At 43.6% G+C, this 26,571-nt stretch overlaps 1 protein-coding gene and 1 non-coding gene across 2 annotated transcripts in view; one reads left to right on the top strand and one right to left on the bottom strand.

Moving 5' to 3' along the window:
• LOC124619756 (thyrostimulin beta-5 subunit) overlaps window positions 1-26,571 on the top strand; it is a 131,906-nt gene that overhangs the window by 49,535 nt on the left and 55,800 nt on the right. The window contains exon 2 of the mRNA XM_047146335.1: window positions 9,635-9,851. Coding sequence (XP_047002291.1) covers window positions 9,636-9,851 — 216 coding nt within the window. The 5' untranslated portion in view covers window position 9,635. The remainder of the gene's footprint in view (window positions 1-9,634; window positions 9,852-26,571) is intronic.
• On the bottom strand, window positions 22,885-22,959 carry Trnat-ugu. Its single transcript has one exon. It is a non-coding gene; the product is annotated as a tRNA-Thr (tRNA).

Here is a 26,571-nt window from a genome sequence, read left to right as displayed (position 1 = left end):
GACGCGGCAAGGTAGGAGAAGGCAAAATGCAACAGGGAATAACAATATTAATGTGCTAATAGTAAACTGCAGGAGCGTCTATAGAAAGGTCCCAGAACTGCTCTCGTTAATAAATGGTCACAATGCCCACATAGTACTAGGGACAGAAAGTTGGCTGAAACCAGATGTAAACAGTAATGAAATTCTAAACTCAGATTGGAATGTATACCACAGAGACAGGCTGGACAGTGAAGGGGGAGGCGTGTTTACAGCGATAAGAAGTGCTATAGTATCGAAGGAAATTGACGGAGATCCGAAATGTGAAATAATTTGGGTGAAGATCACGGTTAAAGCAGGCTCAGACATGGTAATTGGATGTCTCTATAGGCCCCTTGGCTCAGCACCTGTTGTATCTGAGCACCTGAAGGATAATTTGGATAATATTTCGAGTACATTTCCCGACCACGTTATAGTTCTGGTTGGAGATTTTAATTTGCCGGATATAGACTGGGAGACTCAAACGTTCATAACGGGTGGCAGGGACAAAGAATCCAGTGAAATTTTTTTAAGTGCTTTGTCTCAAAACTACCTTGAGCAGTTAAACGGAGAACCGACTCGTGGCGATAACATATTAGACCTTCTGGTGACAAACAGATCCGAACTGTTTGAAACAGTTAACGCAGAACAGGGAATCAGCGATCATAAAGCGGTTACTGCATCGATGATTTCAGCCGTAAATAGAAATATTAAGAAAGGCAGGAAGATTTTTCTGTTTAGCAAAAGTGACAAAAAGCAGATTTCAGAGTACCTGACGGCTCAACATAAAAGTTTTGTCTCAAGTACAGATAGTGTTGAGGATCAGTGGACAAAGTTCAAAATCATCGTACAATATGCGTTAGATGAGTATGTGCCAAGCAAGATTGTTAGAGATGGAAAAGAGCCACAGTGGTACAACAACCGAGTCAGAAAACTGCAGCGGAAGCAAAGGGAACTTCACAGCAAACATAAATATAGCCAAAGCCTTGCAGACAAACAAAAATTACGCGAAACGAAATGTAGTGTGAGGAGGGCTATGCGAGAGGCGTTCAACGAATTCGAAAGTAAAGTTCTATATACTGACTTGGTAGAAAATCCTAAGAAATTTGGTATGTCAAAGCGGAAGGTGGAACAAAACAAATTGTTCAGACACTCTGTGACCAAAATGGTGCTGAAACAGAGGATGACAGACTAAAGGCCGAAATACTAAATGTCTTTTTCCAAAGCTGTTTCACAGAGGAAGACTGCACTGTAGTTCCTTCTCTAGATTGCCGCACAGATGACAAAATGGTAGATATCGAAATAGACGACAGAGGGATAGAGAAACAATTAAAATCGCTCAAAAGAGGAAAGGCCGCTGGACCTGATGGGATACCAGTTCGATTTTACACAGAGTACGCGAAGGGATTTGCGCCCCTTCTTGCAGCGGTGTACCGAAGGTCTCTAGAAGAGCGTAGCGTTCCAAAGGATTGTAAAAGGGCACAGGTCATCCCCGTTTCCAACAAGAGACGCCGAACAGATGTGCAGAACTATAGACCTATATCTCTAACGTCGATCAGTTGTAGAATTTTGGAACACATATTATGTTCGAGTATAATGGCTTTTCTGGAAACTAGAAATCTACTCTGTAGCAGTCAGCATGGGTTTCGAAAAAGACGATCGTGTGAAACCCAGCTCGCGCTATTCGTCCACGAGACTCAGAGGGCCATAGACACGGATTCCCAGGTAGATGCCGTGTTTCTTGACTTCCGCATGGCGTTCGATACAGTTCCCCACAGTCTTTTAATGAACAAAGTAAGAGCATACGGACTATCAGACCAGTTGTGTGATTGGATTGCAGAGTTCCTAGATAACAGAACGCAGCACGTCATTCTCAATGGAGAGAAGTCTTCCGAAGTAAGAGTGATTTCAGGTGTGCCGCAGGGGAGTGTCGTAGGACCGTTGCTATTCACAATATACATAAATGACCTTGTGGATAACATCGGAAGTTCAGTGAGGCTTTTTGCGGATGATGCTGTGGTATATCTAGAGGTTGTAACAATGGAAAACTGTACTGAAATGCAGGAGGATCTGCAGTGAATTGATGCATGGTACAGGGAATGGCAATTGATCTCAATGTAGACAAGTGTAATGTGCTGCGAATACATAGAAAGAAAGATCCCTTATCATTTAGCTACAATATAACAGGTCAGCAACTGGAAGCAGTTAATTCCCTAAATTATCTGGGAGTACGCATTAGGAGAGATTTAAAATGGAATGGTCATATAAAGTTGATCGTCGGTAAAGCAGATGCCAGACTGAGATTCATTGGAAGAATCGTAAGAAAATGCAATCCGAAAACAAAGGAAGTAGGTTACAGTACGCTTGTTCGCCCACTGCTTGAATACTGCTAAGCAGTATGGGATCCGTACCAGACAGGGTTGATAGAAGAGATAGAGAAGATCCAACGGAGAGCAGCGCGCTTCGTTACAGGATCATTTAGTAATCGCGAAATCGTTACGGAGATGATAGATAAACTCCAGTGGAAGACTCTGCAGGAGAGACGCCCAGTAGCTCGGTACGGGCTTTTGTTGAAGTTTCGTGAACATACCTTCACTGTGGAGTCGAGCGGTATATTGCTGCCTCCCACGTATATCTCGCGAAGAGACCATGATGATAAAATCAGAGAGATTAGAGCCCACACAGAGTACCGACAATCCTTTTTTCCACGAACAATACGAGACTGGAATAGAAGGGAGAACCGATAGAGGTACACAAGGTACCCTCCACCACACACCGTCAGGTGGCTTGCGGAGTATGGATGTAGATGTAGATTAGAAACAAAGCGAAACAAACACACGACGGGCGTCAGTTGACTGCTGTACACTGCAGAGACAGGATTCCTGTTGACGAAGCTGCCTGTATGGCAGTGGATTTTTTGTGCCTTTGGAAGTGGGCGTGTTCAATACAAGAGTGATGTTCCATGGGGAATATGAATCCAGCAAATATTGCTCGCGTCTTGCATAACAAGATCGATGTACATTTGCCAAACTTTAAGAAATCTAAACGGTCCTTAAGGAATCGGATGACTGCGCAATATTTGTATGAGGATTTCCTACATTTGTTGATAAACAGTATATGTGGTGAGTAAGACAGGTTGAAGCTTGCTGCGGGGCTATATGTTCTAGATGATGCGAAAGTTGTTGATCCGTAAGAACAACACGAAGAACAAATGCTGTGACGTCAATCTAACCGCATTACGTTGGGATACATGTAGGAAATGCTCCAATATAAAGTAATGTCCAAGTCGATTAAAAGACGCTTGCATAGATTATGGAGTGAATTTTTAACTAAATTAAAGAAGTTTAAAGGGATGAAGGCAAAGGCAGAAATTAATTAAGCGCAGCAGATGGTACAGACTTACAGATGTGGGGATTGCATCACGCTAAACAAATCGGTCTGGCCTTTAATGCTTCACCTCACTGGCTATTCACTTTCAAAAGAAAATACAAAATTGCCAGAAGGAAGATTAGCAAGTGTGTAAGCAAAAGCTATGCCGATGAACTCGAGGAACTTCTAGAATGTTCCACGAAGTTGGTTACAGCAATTAATGTCAAATTCCAACTGTATGAAGACGTACATATCAACACAGATCAGACCCGTTTTAACTAAGAAATGAAATACACCCGCACGTTATCGTTAGTTGGAGACGACGACACTAGATGTAGAGTGTAGACCAGCTGCATGCCACTTCCCACAGTTACTGCATGCACTGTGTCCTTAACAAAACAGATTTTCTTTTACCTATGTTTTACTTATGTTTGCAGTAAAAAAAATCGTGTACTTGGACAGAAGTTCAGCAACAAGTGAATAGGGTACTTGCGAAAACCTCTGATGTCACTGTGAATTATTATGCGTCAGGCAAAATGGAGAAAAGTTGTGAGAGAGTTTAATGAACGTGTGATTGCTCCTTACGTGATCAAAGATTTTCCTTTATCGTAGACACTATACGGCACAGAAAATCCGGAACATGTTCAGATTTGCATGGACATACACAGGATTTGATGGTGTTCATGTGGAAAACTTTAAAAACGTTAAAACATATTTCTTGACAGGGCACAAGAAAAACTGGTGATAGTGAAATTGTTACGTTCATAGGTTGCAGCTTATGTGACAAATTATTATGTTTTTGTCATTTCTTTGGGAGTGATCACATCCACCTTCATATGAATACCTAAATCGGGCAAGGAGGCATATCTCATTCATTCACCAGGCATACAAGTTAGGTGCGTTGATGAGAGATTCGTATCATATGAAACACATACTGTCACCAATGTCGTGTGTGACACACCAGATCTGTTTACCGGTGGAGGATTCGGTTGACCTGTCGCCTTGTCATCAAACGTTGCGGTTCCCACTCGTGAGCTACTTCCATTCGGCTGCTAATAGAGTAGTTGTGCAGTATCAACTTTCATCGTAGGTCCCTTCCTTACACTTATCTGTTACAAACGGACGTTACACCACGACACAGACACGTCTTTGAATACAACGAACAGAAACATCACTGACCGGAAGGATAGTTCATAATTTAGTAAAATTTGGAAATTTGTGGCAAGTTTCCTGGTGAGGTCATCGGTCCCTGGCCGCGCGGGATTAGCCGAGCGGTCTAGAGCGCTGCAGTCATGGACTGTACGGCTGGTCCCGGCGGAGGTTCGAGTCCTCCCTCGGGCATAGGTTAGTTTAGGTTAAGTAGTGTGTAAGCTTAGGGACTGATGACCTAAGCAGTTAAGTCCCATAAGATTTCACACACTTTTTTTTTCATCGGTCCCTAAGCTTACACACTGCTTAATCTAACTTAAGCTAACTTACGCTAAGGACAACACACACACCCATGCCCGAGGGAGGACTCGAACCTCCGACGGAGAAACCGCGTGAACCGTGGCAAGGCGTCTGAGACCACGCGGCTACCTTGCGCGGCATAATTTAGTAAAAAGAAAAAGATGGTGCACGAGAGAGATTTGAACACGAATCTCCCACTTTGCAGTCCTACACCGTGACTACATAACCACAAGCCACAGCTCTTTCAATTCATATGCATGTCTTGACGTTGGACCGTACAACGTTTCTGCTTCGATCTTTTTTCACAGTTCAGTGCACTTTCTTCCTGTTTTCAAGCTTGAGCTGTGTTCAGTTTTTGACCGGATATCCACTGGGGAGAGAGGGGTAGGCGGGAATTGCGATGGGGAGTTTCCCTTGTCAGAACTACATATCAAGAATACAGTGTGGAAAAGGGAGGGGGGAGAGGTGGGAAGGAAAAATGGAGTGGGCTGTTTGGGTGAAGGGAAAGCAGGCTAGGACGGTGGGTGGGACGTAATGAGTTTAACAAGAGAGATTGTGCTAAAATTATAGAAGGTATCATTATAATAGCAGAAAAGAGAATCCTGCACCTTCTTACGTACGTCGTTGGCTGTTTTAGGCAGAAAAATAGTGAATGTTCAAAGATGTTTGGAAACGTAGCATAATTTGTGTAACTAGCTTAGTGCTCCATGTGAAGGACGGAAGACACGCAACGGGGAGAAGACATGGAGGTACAGCGTCTGCTTTGAGCGTCTCTGCTTTTGGGGTAATTTCCTGTAGCTAAGGAAATTTCCGCTGCGTTTAGCGAGACAACGCGCAGAGTGCAGGGGCAATGCTTAGAAGCCAGTGTTCAAATACCAAATGCTAACTCGGGTCAAGCAGAAAGGTCAAGAACCTAGCGGAACACTCAATGAATCCTGGGTTGGAGAGACCAACTATTACTGTGAATCCTTGACTCATTTAAAAGCACGCGGCAGGAATACCAGCAGTTTTTCACATCGATTTAGAACTTGTATACATCGTGCAACAAGATGCAAGTTTGTGTAAGGCTGTAGCCAGAGCATATTATTTCTGACCTACTAGTTTAAGACATGCGTGCATAATGTCATTTTATGTAAGTCCTGCTACAAAGGGCCAGGGAAAGGGCAGAAAGTAAATCTGCAATGACTATCCTTTGACGTTGGTGAAGATAACCGTAGTTTATCGCAGGTCCATTTAGCAAAGAACAGTTCACATTTATCTACAAGAAAGGTAGCAGACGTGAGGTGTACATCTACCATCCTGCACCGCAGACATCTACCTGTTGCAAATGCTATTTAAGAAGGCGTACTACTATTTATATCTTCGTAACAAACAGTCACAAGAAAGACATGCTGGATAATATTCGCCTCGTACCTAAACATTTGCTTGTTACATTTATTTACTTTATTTTAGGGAAAAAAACGTATTTGAGGTGGTTAAGAAAAATGGAACACCTTCTGTATTGCATCGTTTGTTTGACATGTAAAACCTTTGACTGAAGAGCGGATTTATCTGCTGCCAGTCCACTCTAGTGAGGTACTGAAATAACAATAAAGAGGAAACAGCCCCAGTAGTATATAGTTTTTACTTCTGATGATGATGGTGGGGGTGACAACTGTGGAAGGCTCAAGTTCTTTTTTTTCAGAATGACGTTGCTCGTAAACCGAGAAAAGTTTGTCTGTTATTTAACTTGTTACAATTCGGTGGTTTAGCCTGTATAGAACGTACACTGACGGACAAAATCGTGACACCATGAAGGGATTGTGCGACATAAAATAAAGTTGGTAGGCATGTTTCTACATCTGAAAGGTGTTGTCTATTCAAATTTCGCCCTAGTAGCATAAGAGAGGCTAGTGGCGCCACTATGATGCTAAAAATCAGGTTTTCTTTAAAAACACGCTGTAACGGTCGTGAGCTTTAGTAATTTTGAGACTGGACGTGATGAGATAAAGTTAGCCAAGAATGCCTTTCAAGCCGTTATTAACACCTCACTGAGTTTGAAAGAGGTCGTGTAATATGGTTACGAGAAGCTGGATGTTCTTTCTGCGACACTGTGGAAAGACTTGGCAGGAACGTAGCCCCTCTACTTGATTGCTGGCATCTGTGGTCAAGTGAAGACACGGACGCGGGAAGACAGGGCTCTGGACGGCCAAATGGCGCTATTGAAAAGGAAGACTAACGTTCGCTTTATGATTATGGAGCACGGTACTGCATCTGCAGCAGAATTTTGAGTAGCAGTTGGCATCCAAGTGACACAACGAACTGTAAAAAATCGGTTACCTGAAGAACTGCTGTGAGCCAGTCGCCCTGTAGTGTGCATTCCAGAGACTCCAAACCACCGCCATTTTCGACTTCAGCGGTGTCAAGAGAGAGCTCGTTCGAGGGCAGGCTTATGTTTCCTGATGAAATCTGGTTCTACCTTCGTGCCACTGATGGCCGTGCATTGGTCAGAAGTAGGCCAATTAAGGGCTTGCAACCAACCTGTCTGCATGCTAGACACACTCTACATACACACTGAGTTATGGCCTGGGGTACGATTTCGTATGGCAGCAGGAGCACTGTCATAGTTATCACACGTGACTGCGAGTTTGTACGTCAACATGTTGATTCGAGCTGTTGTTCTGCCAACCTTGAACAATATTCCAGAGAGTGTTTCCCTACAGGACAACGCTCACCCACATACCGCTATTTGTCGACATACTGTTACCTTAGCCTGCTCGATTACCAGACCTGTCTCTAATCGAGCACATATGGGACGTCATGGCGCGATAACTCTAGCGTCATCCACAACCTGCATTAACAGTCCCTGTACTGACCTACCAAGTGCAACAGGCATAACTCCATCCGACAAACTGACGTGCGGCAGCTATACAACACAATGCGTGACATTTGCATGCTTACATTCATATTTGTGGCGGTTACAGGAGTTACTAATGTGCCAGCATTTCACATTTTCAATGGCTTATCTCGCGCTTACATTAACCTATGATCGTGCAATGTTAATCACTTAAAAATGTTACCTAGACTAGTGTATTCCCAAAGTTTCATTATATATAGAGGGTCTATACAGGGGCGATGTTCTTGAGGACAATATTATGGAAATGGAAGAGGATGCAGATGAAGATGAAAGGGGAGATACGATACTGCTTGAAGAGTTCGACAGAGCACTGAAAGACCTGAGTCGAAACAAGGCCCCGGGAGCAGACAATATTCCATTAGAACCGCTGACGGCCTTGGGAGAGCCAGTCCTGACAAAACACTACCATCTGGTGAGCAAGATGTATGAGACAGGCGACATTCCCTCAGATTTCAAGAAGAATATAATAATTCCAATCCCAAAGAAATCAGGTGTTGACAGACGTGAAAATTACCGAACTATCAGTTTAATAAGTCACAGCTGCAAAATACTAACGCGAATTCTTTACAGACGAATGGAAAAACTGGTAGAAGCCGACCTCGGGGAAGATCAGTTTTAATTCCGTAGAAATGTTGGAACACGTGTGGCAGTACTGACCCTACGACTTATCTTAGAAGAAAGATTAAGGAAAGGCAAACCTACGTTTCTAGCATTTGTAGACTTAGAGAAAGCTTTTGACAATGTTGAGTGGAATAATCTTTTTCAAATTCTGAAGGTGGCAGGGGTAAAATACAGGGAGCGTAAAGCTATTTACAATATACAGAAAACAGATGGCAGTTATAGGAGTCGAGGCACATGAAAGGGAAGCAATGGTTGGGAAGGGAGTGAGATAGGGTTGTAGCCTCTCCCCGATCCTTTTCAATCTGTATATTGAGCAAGCAGTAAAGGAAACAAACGAAAAGTTCGGAGTATTAAAATCCATGGAGAAGAAATAAAAACTTTGAGGTTCGCCGATGACATTGTAATTCTGTCAGAGACAGCAAAGGACTTGGAAGAGCAGATGAAGGGAATGGACAGTGTCTTGAAAGGAGGGTATAAGATGAACATCAACAAAAGCAAAACAAGGATAATGGAATGTAGTCGAATTAAGTCGGGTGATGCTGAGGGAATTAGATTAGGAAATGAGACACTTAAAGTAATAAAGGAGTTTTGCTATTTGGGGAGCAAAATAACTGATGATAGTCGAGGTAGAGAGGATATAAAATGTAGACTGGCAATGGCAAGGAAAGCGTTTCTGAAGAAGAGAAATTTGTTAACATCGATTATTGATTTAAGTGTCAGGAAGTCGTTTCTGAAAGTAATTGTAAGGAGTGTAGCCATGTATGGAAATGAAACATGGACGATAAATAGTTTAGACAAGAAGAGAATAGAAGATTTCGAAATGTGGTGCTACAGAAGAATGCTGAAGATTAGATGGGTAGATCGCATAACTAATGAGGAGGTATTGAATAGAATTGGGAAGAAGAGACGTTTGTGGCACAACTTGACTAGAGGAAGGGATCGGTTGGTAGGACATGTCCTGAGGCATCAAGGGATCACAAATTTAGTACTGGAGGGCAGCGTGGAGGGTAAAAATCGTAGAGGGAGACCAAGAGATGAATACACTAAGCTGATTCAGAAGGATTTATGTTGCAGTAAGTACTGGGAGATGTAAAAGCTAGCACAGGATAGAGTAGCATGGAGAGCTGCATCAAACCAGTCTCAGGACTGAAGACCACAACAACAACAACACATTAATTATGTTTTGGTGTTGCGATTTCTTTTCCGTCACTGTATTTTCAGTGTTATTCAATGCATTTCATAGCTAGCTAGATGATATGATGGGCCCCGTGCTGATTGTTGCAGGATGGCCCACTGCCGACTGATGTACGTGTGCTCGGCGCTGCTCGCCGCCGCTGCCGCCGCCGCCGCGGTGGCCGACGCCGCCATGGACCCGGCGTCCACGCTCGAGTGCCACCGCCGCCTCTACACGTACAAGGTCACCAAGACGGACGCCGACGGGCGCGCCTGCTGGGACGTCATCAACGTCATGTCGTGCTGGGGGCGCTGCGACTCCAACGAGGTCTGCACTGCCCTCACTCAAAACAGATACTGCCCAAAACTTTTGCAAGTCGCAGCTCAGATTGCTATTCGCAAGAGTGCTTCTTGGAGAAAAGTCATTTAATTCCGAACTGCGTCTACTTACCAGGCACATTTATTGGTCTGGGGGTGAGATCTTTGATTAGTAATCAAAACACACTCGGCCTCGGGTCGGAACACACGGATTAATACATCACCCCTCATTCAGCCAACCGTCTTGTCACTCTCTTGCCCTCGGGATAGGAAACTGCCTCTTAATACGGAAGAATCAGGAATGATCAACGGTATGAGGACGCAGAAGGCAACGGAAACCAATGCGTTAAAGACACAAGATGTGTATCCACAGCACATGTGCCCTGTAATTGAAAAAGTGTCGTGATGGCGAAAGATTCCGGAACGGACCGCCATTCTGGTCTTTGGGATGGGACTGACACGGGGTAAGTTATCTGAGAAAATGATGGAATAAGCGACTAAAGGATAACATTCTACGAGTTGGGGCGTGGAATGACAGAATGTGGTAGGGCAGCTGTAAAGTCTGAAAAGAGAAAGGCAAAGAGCCAATCTAAACATAAGGCGGAGAGTTAGGGGAGGTCAGTGAAGGGAAATGGAAAGAGACTAGGATATCTGGTCACATGAATACAGGGTAATATCAACAGCAGCAGAAAATAATATAACGGGAGTAGGACTAGTTATGAACAGGAAGGTAGGCATAGAGTGAATTAATGTGAACAGTTCAGTGATGAGGTGGTTCTCATCAGAATCGACAGCAAACCAACACCGGCAATGATAGTTAAGGTAGACATGCCGACGTCGGAAGCCGAAAATGAAATATAGAGAAAGTATATGATGATATTGAACGAGTAATTCAGTACCTAAAGGGAGATGAAAATATAATAGTCATGGGGGATCGGAATGCGGTTGTAGGGGAAGGAGTCGAAGTAGGGGTTACGGAAGAGTGTGGATTTCGTACCAGAAATGAGAGAGAAGAAACATTAATTGTCCAGGACGTTTCAACATTAATTGTGTTCGCAAATAAATTTCAGCTAGTAATAGCGAATACTCTGTTCAAGAATCACAAGAGGAGGAGATTGCTTTGAAAAGGCCAGGAGGTACGGGAAGATTTCGGTTAATTACATTGTGGTCAGGCAGAGATTCCAAAATCGGGTATTGGATTTTAAGGTGTACCCAAGTACAGATAGAGACTCAGATCACAATAAAGAGAAATACGAAGTTTAAGAGAATACGCAGGAAGAATCAATGCGGAAAGAAGTGGGATACGGAAGTGCTAAGGAATGAAGTACTACGCGTCAGCCGGCCCGTGTGGCCGAGCGGTTCTAGGCGCTACAGTCTGGAACCGCGAGACCCCTACGGTCGCAGGTTCGAATCCTGCCTCGGGCATGGATGTGTGTGATGCCCTTAGGTTAGTTAGGTTTAAGTAGTTCTAAGTTCTAGGGGACTGATGACCTCAGATGTTAAGTCCCATAGTGCTCAGAGCCGTTTTTTTGAACTACTGAGGCTATAGATACTGCAATAAGGAATAGCTCAGCAGACAGTTCAGTTGAAGAGGGATGGGCATCTCTGGAAAGGGCAATCACAGGAAGTGGAAATAAAATCGTCGGTGGAAAGAGGGTACCTGGTAAGAAGCCATGAGTAACGGAAGAAATACGAGTACTTTAGTTGATCGATGAAAGAAGGAAATTCTGGAATACAGAAATACAAGTCTCTTAGATATGAAATCAATGGCAAGTGTAGGAAAGCTAAGGTGAAATGACTCCATGAAAAGTGTGAAGAAATCGAAAAGGAAATGATTGTCAGGAAGCATATAGAAAAGTCAAAAGAACCTTTGCTGAAACTAAGAGCAAAGGCGGTAACATCAAGAGTGCAATGGGAATACCACTGCTAAAAACACAAGAAAGAGCGGATAAGTGGGAAGATTACATTGAAGGCCTCTGTGTGCGGAAGGGCTTGTCTGATGACGTGATGAAGAACAAACAGGAGCCGATACAGAAGAGGTAGGGGATCTGGTATTAGAATCATAATTTAAAAGAGATCTGCAAGAGTTAAAATCAAATAAAGCAGAAGGGAAACATAACATACCATCAGAATTTCTAAAATCATTCAGGGACGTGGCAACAAAACGACTGTTTACGTTGGTGTGTAGAACGTATGAATCTGGCGATATACCACCTGACTTTTGGAAAATAAATCATCCACATGAATGTGGGAAAGAGCGAGAACTGTCACACAAGAAGTTTAACAGTTCTTGCTTCGAAGTTGCTGACAAAAATAATATACAGAAGAATGGAAAAGAAAACTGAGAATCTATTAGATGACGATCAGTTTGGCTTTAGGGAAGATAACGGCAGCAGAGAGGTTCACTCTGACGTTGCGATTGCTAATGGCAGCAAGACTAAAAAAAAATCAAGACACGTCCAAAGAATTTGAGACCAAGAAAAAGCGTTCGACAATGTAAAATGGTGAAAGATGTTCTAAATTCTGAGAAAAATAGAGGTAAGTTGTAAGGAACGGCGGGTAATATATAATATGTAGAAGAGTCAAGAGGGAATAATACGAGGGGAAGACCAAGTACGAAGTGCTCGAATTTAAGACAGGGTATAAGACGGGGATGTAGGCTTTCACTCCTACCGTTCGATCTGTACATCAAAGAAGTAATGACGGAAATAAAAGAGAGGTTCTAAAGCGGAATTAAAATACAAGGTGAAAGATTTGCTGATGACGTTGCTATCCTCAGTGAAAATGAAGAAGAATTACAGGATCTGATGAATGGAATGCAGAGTGTAATGAGCACAAGTTATGGAGAAAGACGAACGCAATGAGAAGGAGCAGAAATGAGAACTGTGAGGAACTAAACATCATAAGTGGCGATCACGAAGTAGATGAACTTAGAGAATTCGCTACTTTGGCAGCAAAGTAACCCTTGACGGACGGAGCGAAGAGGACATGAAAAGCAGACTAGCACTGGAAAAAGATGTATTCTCCACGAAGGATAGTCTACTAGTATCAAGTAAAGACCTTAATTTCGGGAAGAAATTTCTGAGCATGTACTTTTGGAGCACAGCATCGTATGGTAGTTAAACATGGACTGTGGGAATGGAAGAGACTTGAATCATTTTAAATGTGGCGCTACAGAAGACTGTTGAAAATTAGATTGACTGATAAGGTAAGGAATAAGAACGTTCTCCGGAGAATCGGCGAGGAAAGAAATATATGTACACCCTAACAAGAAGAAGCGACAGGATGGTAGGACATCTGCTAAGACATCAGGGAATGTCCGCCCCGATAGCTGAGTGGTCTGCGTGACAGATTGCCGTCCTACTTTACGTATAACCAGAATCTCTTTGGTTTTTTCTGCCGGATACCGAGACAGAGTTTCGTTGTGGAAATTATTATAAGCATCTCGCATTTGAGTATGCGCTATCTTTCGAACTTCAGCAAAGCTTTGCCAGTCTTGGGGATATTGCGTTCTTTTAAATTTGGCATGCTTTTTTCGTTGCTTCTGCAACAGCGACGTGACCCGTTTTGTGGACCATGGGGGGATCAGTACCATCACTTATTAATTTATATGGTGTATATCTCTCAACTGCCGTCGATACTTTCTCTTTGAAATCATTCCACATCTTTTCTACGATTACATGATCAGAACGGAATGAGATTGTCTCTTAAAAAGGCGTTAAGAGCATTTTTATCAGCTTTCTTACATAGATGTACTTTGCGTTTCTTTTTGATGGTTTTAGGTGTTACGGTACTCAGCCTAGCAGCAACTGCCTTGTGGTCGCTAATTCCTGTATCCGTCATGATACTTCCTATTTGTTCAGGATTATTTGTTGCTAAGAGGTCATGTATGATTTTGCAACCCTTTACGCTTCGAGTGGGTTCATGAACTGAATGGTTCAAAATAATTTTCTGAGAAAGCAATCAGTACAATGTCGGATGAACTCTTATGCCTGCCGCCGGCTTTAAACATATAAGTTTTCCAGCATATTGAAGGTAGATTGAATTACCACCGACTATAACTATATGATTCGGGTACCTATTTGAAATGACTCAAGGTTTCTTTGATCTGTTCAGTAACTTTAGCTTCTGAGTCGGGGGTCGGTAAAACGATCGAATTAATAGTTTAATCCGACTGTCAAGTGTAACCTCTACCCTTACTATTTCGCAGGAACTATCTACTTCAATTTCTCTATAAGGCAAACTACTTCTGACAGCAATAAATACTCCACCACCAACTGTACTGAATCCCTTTCTGAACGCTGTTAGGTTGTTCGAAAAAATTTCGACTGAACGCATTTTCGGCTTTAGCCAGATCTCCATACCTGTAACTATTTGAGCTTCAGTGCTCTCTATTATAGCTTGGGACTCTGGGTCTTTCCCAACACAGCTACGACAATTGGCAACTACAATAATGATCGTTTATACAACTACCTCATTGAGTTTTACCTGCCCCCTGTTAGGCGGACCCTCTTTCTGTGGTTTCCTGAGACCCTATAACTTAAAAAATCACCCAGCCCCTTCCACACAGCCCCTGCTACCCGTGTTGCCGCTTCCTGCGTGTAGTGGACTCCTGAGCTATTAAGAGGAACCCGGAAACCCACCACCCGATGGCTCAAGTCAAGGAATCCACACCCTACACGCTCACAGAACCGCCTGAGCCTCTGATTCAGACCCTCCACTCGGTTCTGCACCAAAGGACCACAGTCGGTTCTATCGACGATGCTGCAGACATTGAGCTCCGCCTTAATCTCGCAAGCAAGACTGGCAGTCTTTACCATTTCCGCTAGCCGCCCGAAACCAGAGAGAATCTCTTCCGATCCAAAGCTACACTCGTCATTGGTACCGATATGAGCCACCACCTGCAGTTGGCTGCACCCTGTACTCTTCATGGCATCAGGAAGTACCCTTTCCACATCTGGAATGACTCCCCCAGGTATGCACACGGCGTGCACACTGGCTTCCTTCCCCTCGTTAGCAGCCATGTTTCTAAGAGACCCCATTACGCGCCTAACGTTGGAGATCCCAACTGCCAGCAAACCCACCCTCTGTGAATTCACCAGACCTTGCGAGACGAGGAGCTTCCTCTGGAACAGGGTGGACTACTGCATCCGGCTTTATAAGATTTGCGAGAGAAGAAATCGACATCGCTCTTTATGGTGCAACGCTACTGTCGAAATACTTACAAGAAGTGGAAGAAAGTAAATTTTTACCGTGCTGTTGAAGAGTTGGTTACTAATACAGCACAGCTTGAAATCGAACTAATACTTCTCACTTGCTAGGGAACGACAGAAAGAAAAATTAATACATAGTACTCGCCAATGATACTGGCTTTTTACATTGTGCTTTGTTAGGCCACAGATCTTAGAGCACTAGAAGAAGCGCATTCACTTGAACGGAAAACTGTTATTCAAAATCTGAATGCAGCCATCGATTATTCTGTAGACAGGCATGTCTCTAGTAATTTATTCTTCTCTTATCGCTAATAACGCATTAAAGAGATTGAAGAGAGACAGTACTTCTCATCCTAGGAAAAATGCTAGTGTCAGACATCATGCGTCATATTGTTTTTCACTCTATGGCAAGACTTTCACAGTGCTTTACACCCTTTTACGAAGATGGACATTTTGTTTTGGATGTTCCTCGGGCGGTCGCAAGTGCAAATGTGGTCTGCTCTCTACCAATAAAATGGTTAACATCAGTGTTCGGCCTTTTACTGAGGTGGCAAAAGTCATGAGATACCTCCTAGTGCCGTGTCGGACGCCCTTTCACACCGTATTTCGACCTCTCCATTACGTTCCATAAATGTTAGAGGGATTCGTGTCGGGTGATCTGGGTGGCCAAATCATTCACCCGAATATTGTCAAAACAATTGCGAACAACTGTGGTTCGGTAACAAAGTGCGTTGTCATTCATAAAAATTCCATCGTTGTTTGGGAGTATTAAGTCCATGAATAGGCTCAAATGGCTCTGAGCACTATGGGACTTAACATCTGAGGTCATCAGTCCCCTAGAACGTAGAACTACTGAAACCCAACTAACCTAAGGACATCACACACATCCATGCCCGAAGCAGGATTCGAGCCTGCGACCGCAGCGGTCGTGCGGTTCCAGAATGTAGCGCCTAGAACCGCTCGGCCACTCCGGCCGGCCTCCATGAATAGCTGCAAATGGTCTTCAAGTAGTCGAGCATAACCATTTACAGTCAATGATCGGTTCAATTGGACCAGAGGACCCAGTCCATTCCACTTAAACCCAGCCCACTCCATTGTGAAGCCACCACCACCTCGCACAGTGCCTTGTTGACAAAGTGGGTCCATGGCTTCGTTGGGTCTGTGTCACACACGAGCCCTACCAGCAGCTCCTACCAACTAAAATCGGGACTCATCTGAAAAGGCCACGGTTTTCCAGTCGTCTAGTGTTCAACCAATATGCTGACGAACCCTGAAACTGCGCTGCAGGTGATGTCGTAATGTTAGCAAAGGCACTCCCGTCGATCGTCTGCCGCCATAGCCCTTTATCCCCAAATTTTGCCGCATTTTCCTAACACATAAGTTCGTCTTACGTCCCAATTGGTTCCTGCGGTTACTTCAAGCAGCGTTGCTTGTCTGTTAGCACTGACAACTCTACGCAAACGCCGCTGCTCTCAGTCGTTATGTAACAGCCATGCTCCATTGCGTAATCCATGGTAAGAGGTAATACCTGAAATTTGGTATTCTCGATACACTCTTGACATTGTGGAGTGTGTGTGTGTGTGTGTGTGTGTGTGTGTGTGTGTGTGTGTGTGTGAACCGCTAAGGGACCAAACTGTCGAGGTCATCGGTCCCTAAACTTACACACTACTTAAACTACTTAGACAAACTTACGCTAAGAACAACACACACACCCATGCCCGAGGGAGGACTCGAACCTCCGGCGGGAGGGGCCTCGCAATCCGTGACATGGAGCCTCAAGCCGCGCGGCCACTCCGCGCTGCTACACTGTGGATCTCGGAATATTGAATTCTCTAACGATTTCCCAAATAGAGCGCGCCATGCATTTAGTTCCAACTACCATTGCATTTTAAAAGTCTGTTAACTCTCCTTGTGCGGCCATAATCACGTCGGAAACCTTTTGAAATGACTCAACTGAGTACAAATGACAGCTCCGCCAATGTACTTCCCATTTAATCCTTGTGTACTCGATACTGTCGCCATCTTTGTATAGGCACGTTGCTACACCATAACGTTTGTCACCTCAGTGTAATATAATACACTATTGTTTAGGGATTCTCAGGGACCTTCATAGCTTTTAGAGAATAATAATAACGAAGTGACTGTTATACAACATGCGATGTTGCGCATTGAAATTGTGTAGATAATAGGGAGTCCATTTTTTTAAACAATTCGGAAAATGTGGTCTTAGGAAAACGGAAATATTGTGATAAACCTTTCGGCTGTGTTTTCATCAGCCTCGCAGCGATGATGTCATTTCCGTCTCACTCCATTTTAATTGCTTGGCGGAAAGTAATGCCAGTGCTTTTTGTTGCAAAATACAAAAAACGTCGTGCGAGATCTGCGCGGACAGCATCGCTTGGCTTTTGTGAAATCGCGTCATGTGGGGAATGAAGCAGCCCTCACTTGTCAAAACACGTAATTAACCGCGTGGCTGTGGGGAGCAGCATCGCGCACTGAATGCAATTAACTTCCACGGCAGACCGCGCTACTCTCTAGCCGCCCTCGGCAATGTGTTGGAGTCGCTCTGACCTCTACAGCACGTGGGGGCTTTCGTTTGTCGCACAAACTTTTCTAACAAGTCTACCTCCAAGTTTCATGTCATTTATTCTGTCAGTCGAATGCTTCGTACTGCTGTTGCTAAACACGGATTTTCGAAGACCCTTCACTATAAAAGACGAAGTAAATATTACAAAAATCTAATCTAGGACAACTGCCAACATAAATAAGTTACACGTAGATAACCAAAATGTAGCGAAACAGTTGAAATCACTTAATAAGTGTGAAGTTTCGGGTCCAGATAGCATACCAGTCGGGTTCCTTCCAGCGTAGGCTATGCTGACAGAATAGCTCCATACTTATCGATGTTGTACAAACGCTCGCTCGAGGAAGAATTCGTACCTAAAGACTGTAAGGCTGCACATGTCCTATAAATAGTCAAGAAAGGAATAGTAGTAATCCACAAAATCACAGACTCATATGACTGACGTCGATTTGCATCAAGATCCTGAAACATATACTGTGTTCGAACATTATGAATTACCTCGAAGGAAACGATTTATTGACAAATAGTCAGCATGGATTCAGAAAATATCGTTCTTGTGGAACACAAATAGCTCTTTATTCTCACGAACTAATGAGTGCTATTGACAGAGGACGTTAAGTTGATTCCATATTTGTACATTTTCAGAAGTCTTGTGACGCAGTTCCTCACAAGCGACTTCTAATCAAACTGCTTCACTGTGGAGTATCGCATCAGTTGTGCGACTGAATTCGTGAGTTCCTGTCTGGAAGGTCACTGTTCGGGGTAATTGGTGGAAACTTATCGAGTAAAACAGAAATGATATCTGGCGTTCCCCAACGAAGTGTTAAGGCCTTCTCCTGTTCCCGATCTGCATAAACGCCGTATGAGACGATCTGAGCTGCCCTCATAGATTGTTTGCAGATGATAATGTCATTTACTGTCTTGTAAAGTAATCAGATGATTAAAAACAATGGGCAACTGATTTAGACAAGTTATCTATATGGTGCAAAAAGTGGCTATTGACGCTAAGTAATGAAAAGCGTGAACTCATCCACAGGAGTATTAAAAGAAATCCGCTAAATTTCTTTTACAAGATAAATCTCACAAATCTAAAGGCTGTAAATTTAAATAAATACTTAGGGATCACAGTTACGAATAACATTAAATTGGAAGAATCACATAGACAATGTTGTGGGGAAAGCAAGCCAAAAACTGCAATTTATTGGCAGAACACTTAGAAGGTGCGACAGGTCTACTAAAGAGACTGCTTACACCAAGCTTGTCTGTCCCCCTTCTTGAGTATTTCTCTGCGGTATGGGATCCGCATGAGTTGGAACTGACGGAGGAAACAGTTCAAAGAAGGACAGCTCGATTTGTGTCATCATGAAAATGGGGAAAGAGTGCCAGGGACACGATACGTGAGTTGGGGTGGCAGTCATTAAAACAAAGGCGGTTTTCATTGCAGCAGGAGTTTCTCGAGTAATTTCAATCACCAACCTTCTCCTCCGAATGACAAAATATTTTGCTGGCACCCACCTACGTAGGAAGAAATGAGCACCATAATAAAATAACAGAAATCAGAGCTCGACAGAAAGAGTTAAGTGCTCGATTTTCCAGTGTGCCGTTAGAGAATGGAATGGTAGAGAATAACGTGAAGGTAGTTCGATGAAGCCTCTGCAAGGCACTTAATTGAGAACTACAGAGTAATCATGGAGATGTAGATTGGATGTTTACATGCTGTGTAATGAAGTCTACAAAAATTAGGACAACGTACGAAACCTTTTTTTTTACATTCGTTCACTGATAAATGTATATGATGATAAAGGGTTTTCTCTATAGACCGCCAAACAGCAAAGGTGATGTCTTTTTCTGTGAGATGAATGTGTTTAAGAGGAAGAACGTAAGTTTGGTAAACCGTGAATGTCAGTCCAGAAAAAAACACACACACACAAAGTGAGAGACAGAGAAAGAGAGAATTCACATACTAACGCTTGAAAATGTTACTGTCACGTGTGCGAAGAGCACACATACTCATGAATTTGGGATATCTACGGAACCAGATACGAGTTTTGGTGTCTTGTCTTATACATGCACGAGTGGTACTTGGTGTCATTCATGCTACAAGCATGAAGATGACGTTATTGGAACGTCGAAACTTGTTACCTAACAAAACAATATCAATATAACGTTGTTGGTATAGCATTATTCGGCTGGTCCCGGCGGAGGTTCCAGTCCTCCCTCGGGCATGGGTGTGTGTGTTTGTCCTTAGGATAATTTAGGTTAAGTAGTGTGTAAGCTTAGGGACTGATGACCTTAGCAGTTAAGTCTCATAAGATTTCACACACATTTGAACTTTATAGCATTACTACAAGTCGTCGAGCAGCTACCGTACCACGCTCTTGTACCTAGAATGGAGTTACATTTACGTTAAATGTTCTGGTTTTACATATCTCCTCGAATTCCTCCATTAGGCATAGTGATCTGTGTGTAGTCTGTGCATATACTGGCGTAACATATTTTGCGACGCAAGGAAAATTTGCGATCAAAGTATAGCATACGTTAATTATACGTGGGAATAAGTCGCAATGTTTAAAAATAAATAAGTTCTGCTTCGTTACCTTATTTCTGAACTCGTCTTCCTGATGAAGTCAGTCCTGTTTGTAAAGTTCGCCTGATGATTCAAGACATTGCAAAGAAAGAATTTACCCCCAGAATGAATTTCATCTCCCGTAGAATTATTTTAGTGAGTCGAAGCCTTGCCTTCGCTTTCTCAAACAGTAGTTTCCCGTGCGAGTTGCTACGTGTTTCGCGTTGTATGGTGGCCCATAAGTAGCCAGTCACTGTGACAGACCCGAGTTACGTATCTCAGCGGCTGCATTCAAACTGGATCTTACACAACGGTGTATGACATTACAGAATAATAGTAGGAAGATTCAGTTCAACCTCTCGTCGACACTAAAACCTACAATTATGAATAAAGGGATGTAAGGAGCAAGGTGAGGGTCATTGTAAAATCAAGTGTAATTTCCTGTTACTACCTTATCGACATAAATACCTCTGAAACAGGTAGGCCTTTGGCAATCACAATTTCAGTGAGTTGCAACACACATTGAGTAAGATATCAGATCTCAATAATATGGCAATAAAAACAAGTAGGCCTTGATCAATAAAAGTTTCAGAACCCAAATTATGAAATAGCTCTTAATTTAATTAAAAGGGAACAGGCAGGCCCTGAATACTAACAGCTTCAGTCAAGTAAATGTGCCATATAGAAAACATAACCTGGATTTGTCCGAAAACAGTATTTGATGCCATTTCTGCCACCAGCGGAGAAACGGACAACAAGCACGTAACCCATGCCGTAATAAACGGCGGCGGACTGTCACGACTGACAGTGTACGATGTGCTCCGCTGTTGCGTCAGAACCGAGGAGGACGCAGATCTGTCCTACCCATCTCGTCGTGTTCTACGGTCTTCAAATGGTTGAAATGGCTCCAAGCCCTATGGGACTTAACATTTTAGGTCATCAGTCCCATAGACTTCAAACTAAATAGACTTAACTAACCTAAGGACATCACACACATCCATGCCTAATGCAGGATTCGAACCTGCGACCGTAGCAGCCGCGTGGTTCCAGAATGAAGCGCCTAGAACCGCTCGGCCACCGCGGCCGGCTCTACGGCCTTCGTTCAACCATTTTGCATACACCCGTTGCACTACCGAAACACTTTGTCCACACGAGCAGCAATTTCCCAGATGATGCATCACATTCCTGATGACAATAATGTGTCCTCTTTCAAGATCACTGATTTGATGGTACGGTTCGCTGATACGTCTGCGAGGCATCCTGCACGTCTTCTGAAGTCACACCGATCCATTACCTTCGGTTTACAGCGACAACGAGAACCACAAGCACATTTCAGCTTGGTGTTTCGCAGCGATATCGATGTTAACCTTAAACCCGTTGGCCGACGTGATTCAAACGCTAATCATTTCTACAGAACATACTAACGTATATGTCCTGTGAATAAGAACGTGTTCTCTTTTTTCTGAACATAAGTGTACAACAGACATCTGCGTTGCAGCGGTCGCTACGGAGCGCGTGGGTGCCCTCACGATCGAAATGTGTTCCGTTGCTGCCAATTACGATACCTGCTTCGAAGCGACAGCCACGCTCCCAGAAACCCATTGCCCTTAAAAAGAGGCGTGTTCTAGAGACGAGGGCCATAAAACAAGACGTTATTTCAGCGTGATCGGCGCCGCAGTACGCCACGCGACGGCAGAAATACGACAGGTTTATGGATGCGGCAGCACGGCAGGTAGCATTCACATGGAGCGAGGGCGGCCTTTGGAAATGTGAGGTGATGCTCGAATGCGTTGTTTGTATTCTAGAGAAAAAGCAAATACTTAAACAAGCAATCAGCTACTTATTTATCGCATTAGTTCCACTGAAATTCAGGGGAAAAACGTCCCATAATACTCTCATATAGCCTCCATGCCAGTATTTAGCAACTTGGACGCCGCGTTTAACTATATTCTTATTTGGGAATAGAGCAAAAATTGTGCCACTTTTATTACCATTTAGTACTGAAACGCTATAGAATGCAAGTGATGAATTAGTTTTTAAAGGAAAGAAATTTAATAACAAGATGGTCAGCAAATTATGAAGTGAAACATAAGCAAGAAACTCCCGCTAAATATTTCGCTGTTCTGAAGAGACCATTCAGTTTGCATAAATTCTTAAAATGGCAGATGGCAGCGGCAATAGGCTGTAGGCATCGGGTAAGTTTTTCCACTTAGAAAACGAAACAGGTTTGATTATATTCTCGTTTCATTCAACTAGCATATTGCGAGGAGTTTCAAAAGGTTGAGTAATACTCCGTAAAAGGACAGGTAATACATACAACAGGCAACACATATTAGAACAAGAAGTGATGTGCTAATGTTGCTTTCAAAGGTCTTAAGTGAAATAGTATTCAAGGATGTGGTAAAAGTAACACATTTTTAAATGTCATATATACTTACAATTTAATGAGACGATTCGATGCAACTGAAAGGAATTTGAAGAACTGCGTGTTTACCATCAGCTGTACAAGCTTACTATTTATTTTCTTTTTAACTATATATATGACGGTAGTATCTGTTCCCAAAAGAACAGTTACCGTGGATGACCATGCAGCTTTGCTAGAAATGAAATGATAATTAAATAGACACCCTAGCTGCAAGCAGGCGTTGATACACTTCATTGGGGACATGTTGAAAATGTGTGCCCCGACCGGGACTCTAACCCGGGATCTCCTGCTTACATGGCAGACGCTCTATCCATCTGAGCCACCGCGGGCACAGAAGATAGTGCGTCTGCAGGGACTTATCCCTTGCACGCTCCCCGCGAGATCCACATTCCCAACATGTCCACAACACTACATTCGTAGTGCGCCTAATAGATGTTTGCCCATCATATTTATTTTCTACCGCTTTCCGTCGTACCAATCATCTTACGTCAACAAGAATAAACGACCAATGTCAACAAAGGTTAAAACAAATAAGTTTCCAAGTTGACCATGTAAAACATGTTGAAATACTTAAGAGCTATACATTAGATTGACACGGAATTCACCTGTCCATAGGATAAATTGAAAATCAGCAGTTAAAACACATCAGGATTTCGATGAAAATGAAGTGTCGTGTGGCTAGGGTCATCGGGTAGACCGTTTGCCTGGTGCAGGTCTTTCGAGTTGATGCCACTTCGGCGAACTGCGCGTCGATGGGGATGAAGTGATGATGATTAGGACAACACAACACCCAGTGCCTGAGCGGAGAAAATCTCCAACCCAGCCGGGAATCGAACCCGGGACCTTAGGTCTGACATTCTGGCACGCTGACCACTCAGTTACCGGGGCCGGACATGATTTCGATACCAGTATGCAACTGACTTCATTATGATTAAACAGAACGTTCATTAGAGTAGTAATATGAGGACGTACTCTGTTGATACGAGTACATTAAGAACTGATGATTATATGAGAAATCTACGTAACTTACTACGCAAAGATTATCTTTTAGTAACAGAGTTGTGTTGCATATCAAGATACAGGGTAACAGATACGGATTTCGATTATGACATGTTCGATATGCATGCCTTCATTGGCGCTGATATGGCGCAAAGTAAAAGCGAAATTCTACATGACCCGCTAAAGTGTCGGAACATTCATGCTGTTGATGACTTCCTGAATGGCCGTTTTCAGCTCAGCATTGGTTTTGGGGTTGTTGCTGTACACCTTGTCTTTAATACAGCCTCACAAAAGGGATCGCATCTGTTCATATCCCGAGAATATGGCGGCCAATCGAGGCTCAGGCCAGTGGCCTCTGGGTACCCTAAAGCCACAAAGCGATCCCTAAAGTGCTCCTACAGGACATCACTCTCCTGCTTCGATGGAGCCGAGCTCCGTCATGAACCACATATACCCGAAATCAAAGTCACTTTGGATAATAAGGATGAAATCATCTTTCAAAACCGTCATGTGCCGTTCGTTACTCATCAAGGAATATCGCACCGATTATTCCGAGACTGGACGTTTGACACCACACAGTCTACCGTTAAGGGTGCAGAGACTTCTCGATCGCTAAATGCGGATTCTCAGCCCCCAAACGCGTCAATTTTGCTTATTGACGAACCCACCAAATGAAAGTGGGCTTCGTCGCTAAAGCAAACCATATTTGCGCATACTAATTCTCACCATACCTCGCGGTCAGCCGTGCTGTTTGAACATCCCAACGCAAACCGTGCGGAGTTATGACGATCTTATTTCATATAATTCAATAATTGTCACCATGTGTATATTGTCAACCATCAATAAAATGCTGATCTCGAAGTTGTGTTCTTTGAAAGAATATGCACTGAAGAGCCAAAGAAACTGGTACACCTGCCTAATACCGTGCAGGGCCGCCGCGAGAACGTAGAAGTGCCGCAGCACGAAGTGGCGTGGAATCCACTAATGTCTGAAGTAGTGCTGACGAGAACTGACACTATGAATCTTGCAGGGCTCTCCATACATACGTAAGAGTACAAGGGGTGGAGTTCTCTTCTGAATAGCACGTTGAAAGGGATCCCAGGTATGCGCAATAATGTTTATGTCTGGGGAGTTCGGTAGCCAGCGGAAGTGTTTAATCTCAGAAGAGTATTCCTGGAGACACTCTGTAGCAATTCTGGATGTGTAGGGTGTCGTATTGTTCTGCTGGGATTGCCCAAGTGCGTCGGGATGCACAATGGACACGAATGGATGCACGTGATCAGTCAGAATGCTTATGTACGTGTCACCTAGCAGAGTCATATCTAGACGTATCAGGGGTCCCATATGACTCCAACTGCACACGCCCCACACCATTACAGACCCTCCATCAGCTTGAATAGACCCCTGCCGACATGCAAGGTCCATGGATTCATGAAGTTGGCTTCATATCTGTACACGTCGATCCGCTCGATACAATTTGAAACGAGACGTCTCCGACCAGGCGATATGTTTCCAGTCATCAATAGTCCAATGTCAGTGTTGACAGGTCCATGCGCGACTGCCGGGCGATGTGGCCGAGCGGTTCTAGGCGCTCCAGTCCGGAACCGCGCTGCTGCTACGGTCGCAGGTTCGAATCCCGCCTCGGGCATGGATGTGCGTGATGTGCTTAGGTTAGTTAGGTTTAAGTAGTTCTAAGTCTAGGGGACTTATGACCTCAGATATTAAATCCCATAGTGCTTAGAGCCATTTGAACCAATTGAACCATGCGCGACGTAAAGCTTTCATCAGTCATCAAATGTACGGGAGTGGGTCTTCGACTCCGAAAGCCCATATCGATTATGTTCCGTTGAATGGTTCGCACGCTGACACTTGTTGACGGCTCGACGCTGAAACCTGCAGAAATTTGCGAAGGGTTGCACTTCTGTCGCGTTAAACGATTCTCTTCAGTCGTCGTTGGTCCCGTTCTTGCAGCATCTTTTTCCGCCCGCAGCGCTGTCGGAGATTTGAAGTTTTGCCGGATTCCTGATATTCATGGTACACTCGTTAAATGGACGTACGGTAAAATTCCCACTTGACCTCTACCTCGAAGATGCTGTGAGTCATAGCTTATGCCCCGACTACAGCACCACGTTCAGACTCACTTAAATATTGATAACCTGTTATTCGAGAAGCAGTAACCGATCTAACAACTGCTCCAGGCAGCGCCGTATTCTGCCTGTTTACATGTTTTTGTATTTGAATGCGCAGGACTACACCAGTTTCTTTGGCGCTTCATTGTAATATTTGCATTGCTTCTATATTGTTAACAATATGAAGAGATATAGTAGCCATAAGAAACAGTATCGGACGCTAGGCTGTTGTATCATACTATTTTTACACCGCAGTACTGTGCTAAAGAACACCATTTAGAACAAAATATGTGTGGCAGCACAACTTTTACATCTGGAGACGATGTGCGAAAGAGTTTGAAACCGTTAGCTTAATGAAAAATGCAGTGCATCACAAGTACCGAGATAATTTTTTTCGTTGTAGAGTCCGTTTGCAAGATTTGCTACCTTCATCGTTTCTTCAATCATGACTCTTAGTAGGTTCGAGTGTGATTCATCGCCTGTGGTCCTATTGTTGAAAGCGTGTAATTTTACAGAAACCTCTGAGCCGGTATAGGATAATCTTGTTTCCAGAAGGCACTCGCTTAGAGCTATCAGAGAAAAATTAGCAATCTGATGGATGCGCAAATACTTTAATCTGGTATTCCTTTATCTGCGTCGGAAAAAGACGGCTCACCACTGCGATGCGTAGGTTTCCGGTTATTGTGCCGGTGACTCATCTAGGGCTGAATGGGACGTAAATAACCTCAGCAAAATGAAATTCCTTTTTACTCTCACTGGCTATTGTCGCAGTGGAACAGTCGGCGCGAAGCTGCAATCTCGTTTTCATTGGGAG

The sequence above is a fragment of the Schistocerca americana genome, chromosome 6 (assembly GCF_021461395.2).
Source record: "Schistocerca americana isolate TAMUIC-IGC-003095 chromosome 6, iqSchAmer2.1, whole genome shotgun sequence".
NCBI classification, from domain to species: domain Eukaryota; kingdom Metazoa; phylum Arthropoda; class Insecta; order Orthoptera; family Acrididae; genus Schistocerca; species Schistocerca americana.
This window is presented reverse-complemented; position numbering and strand designations above follow the sequence as displayed.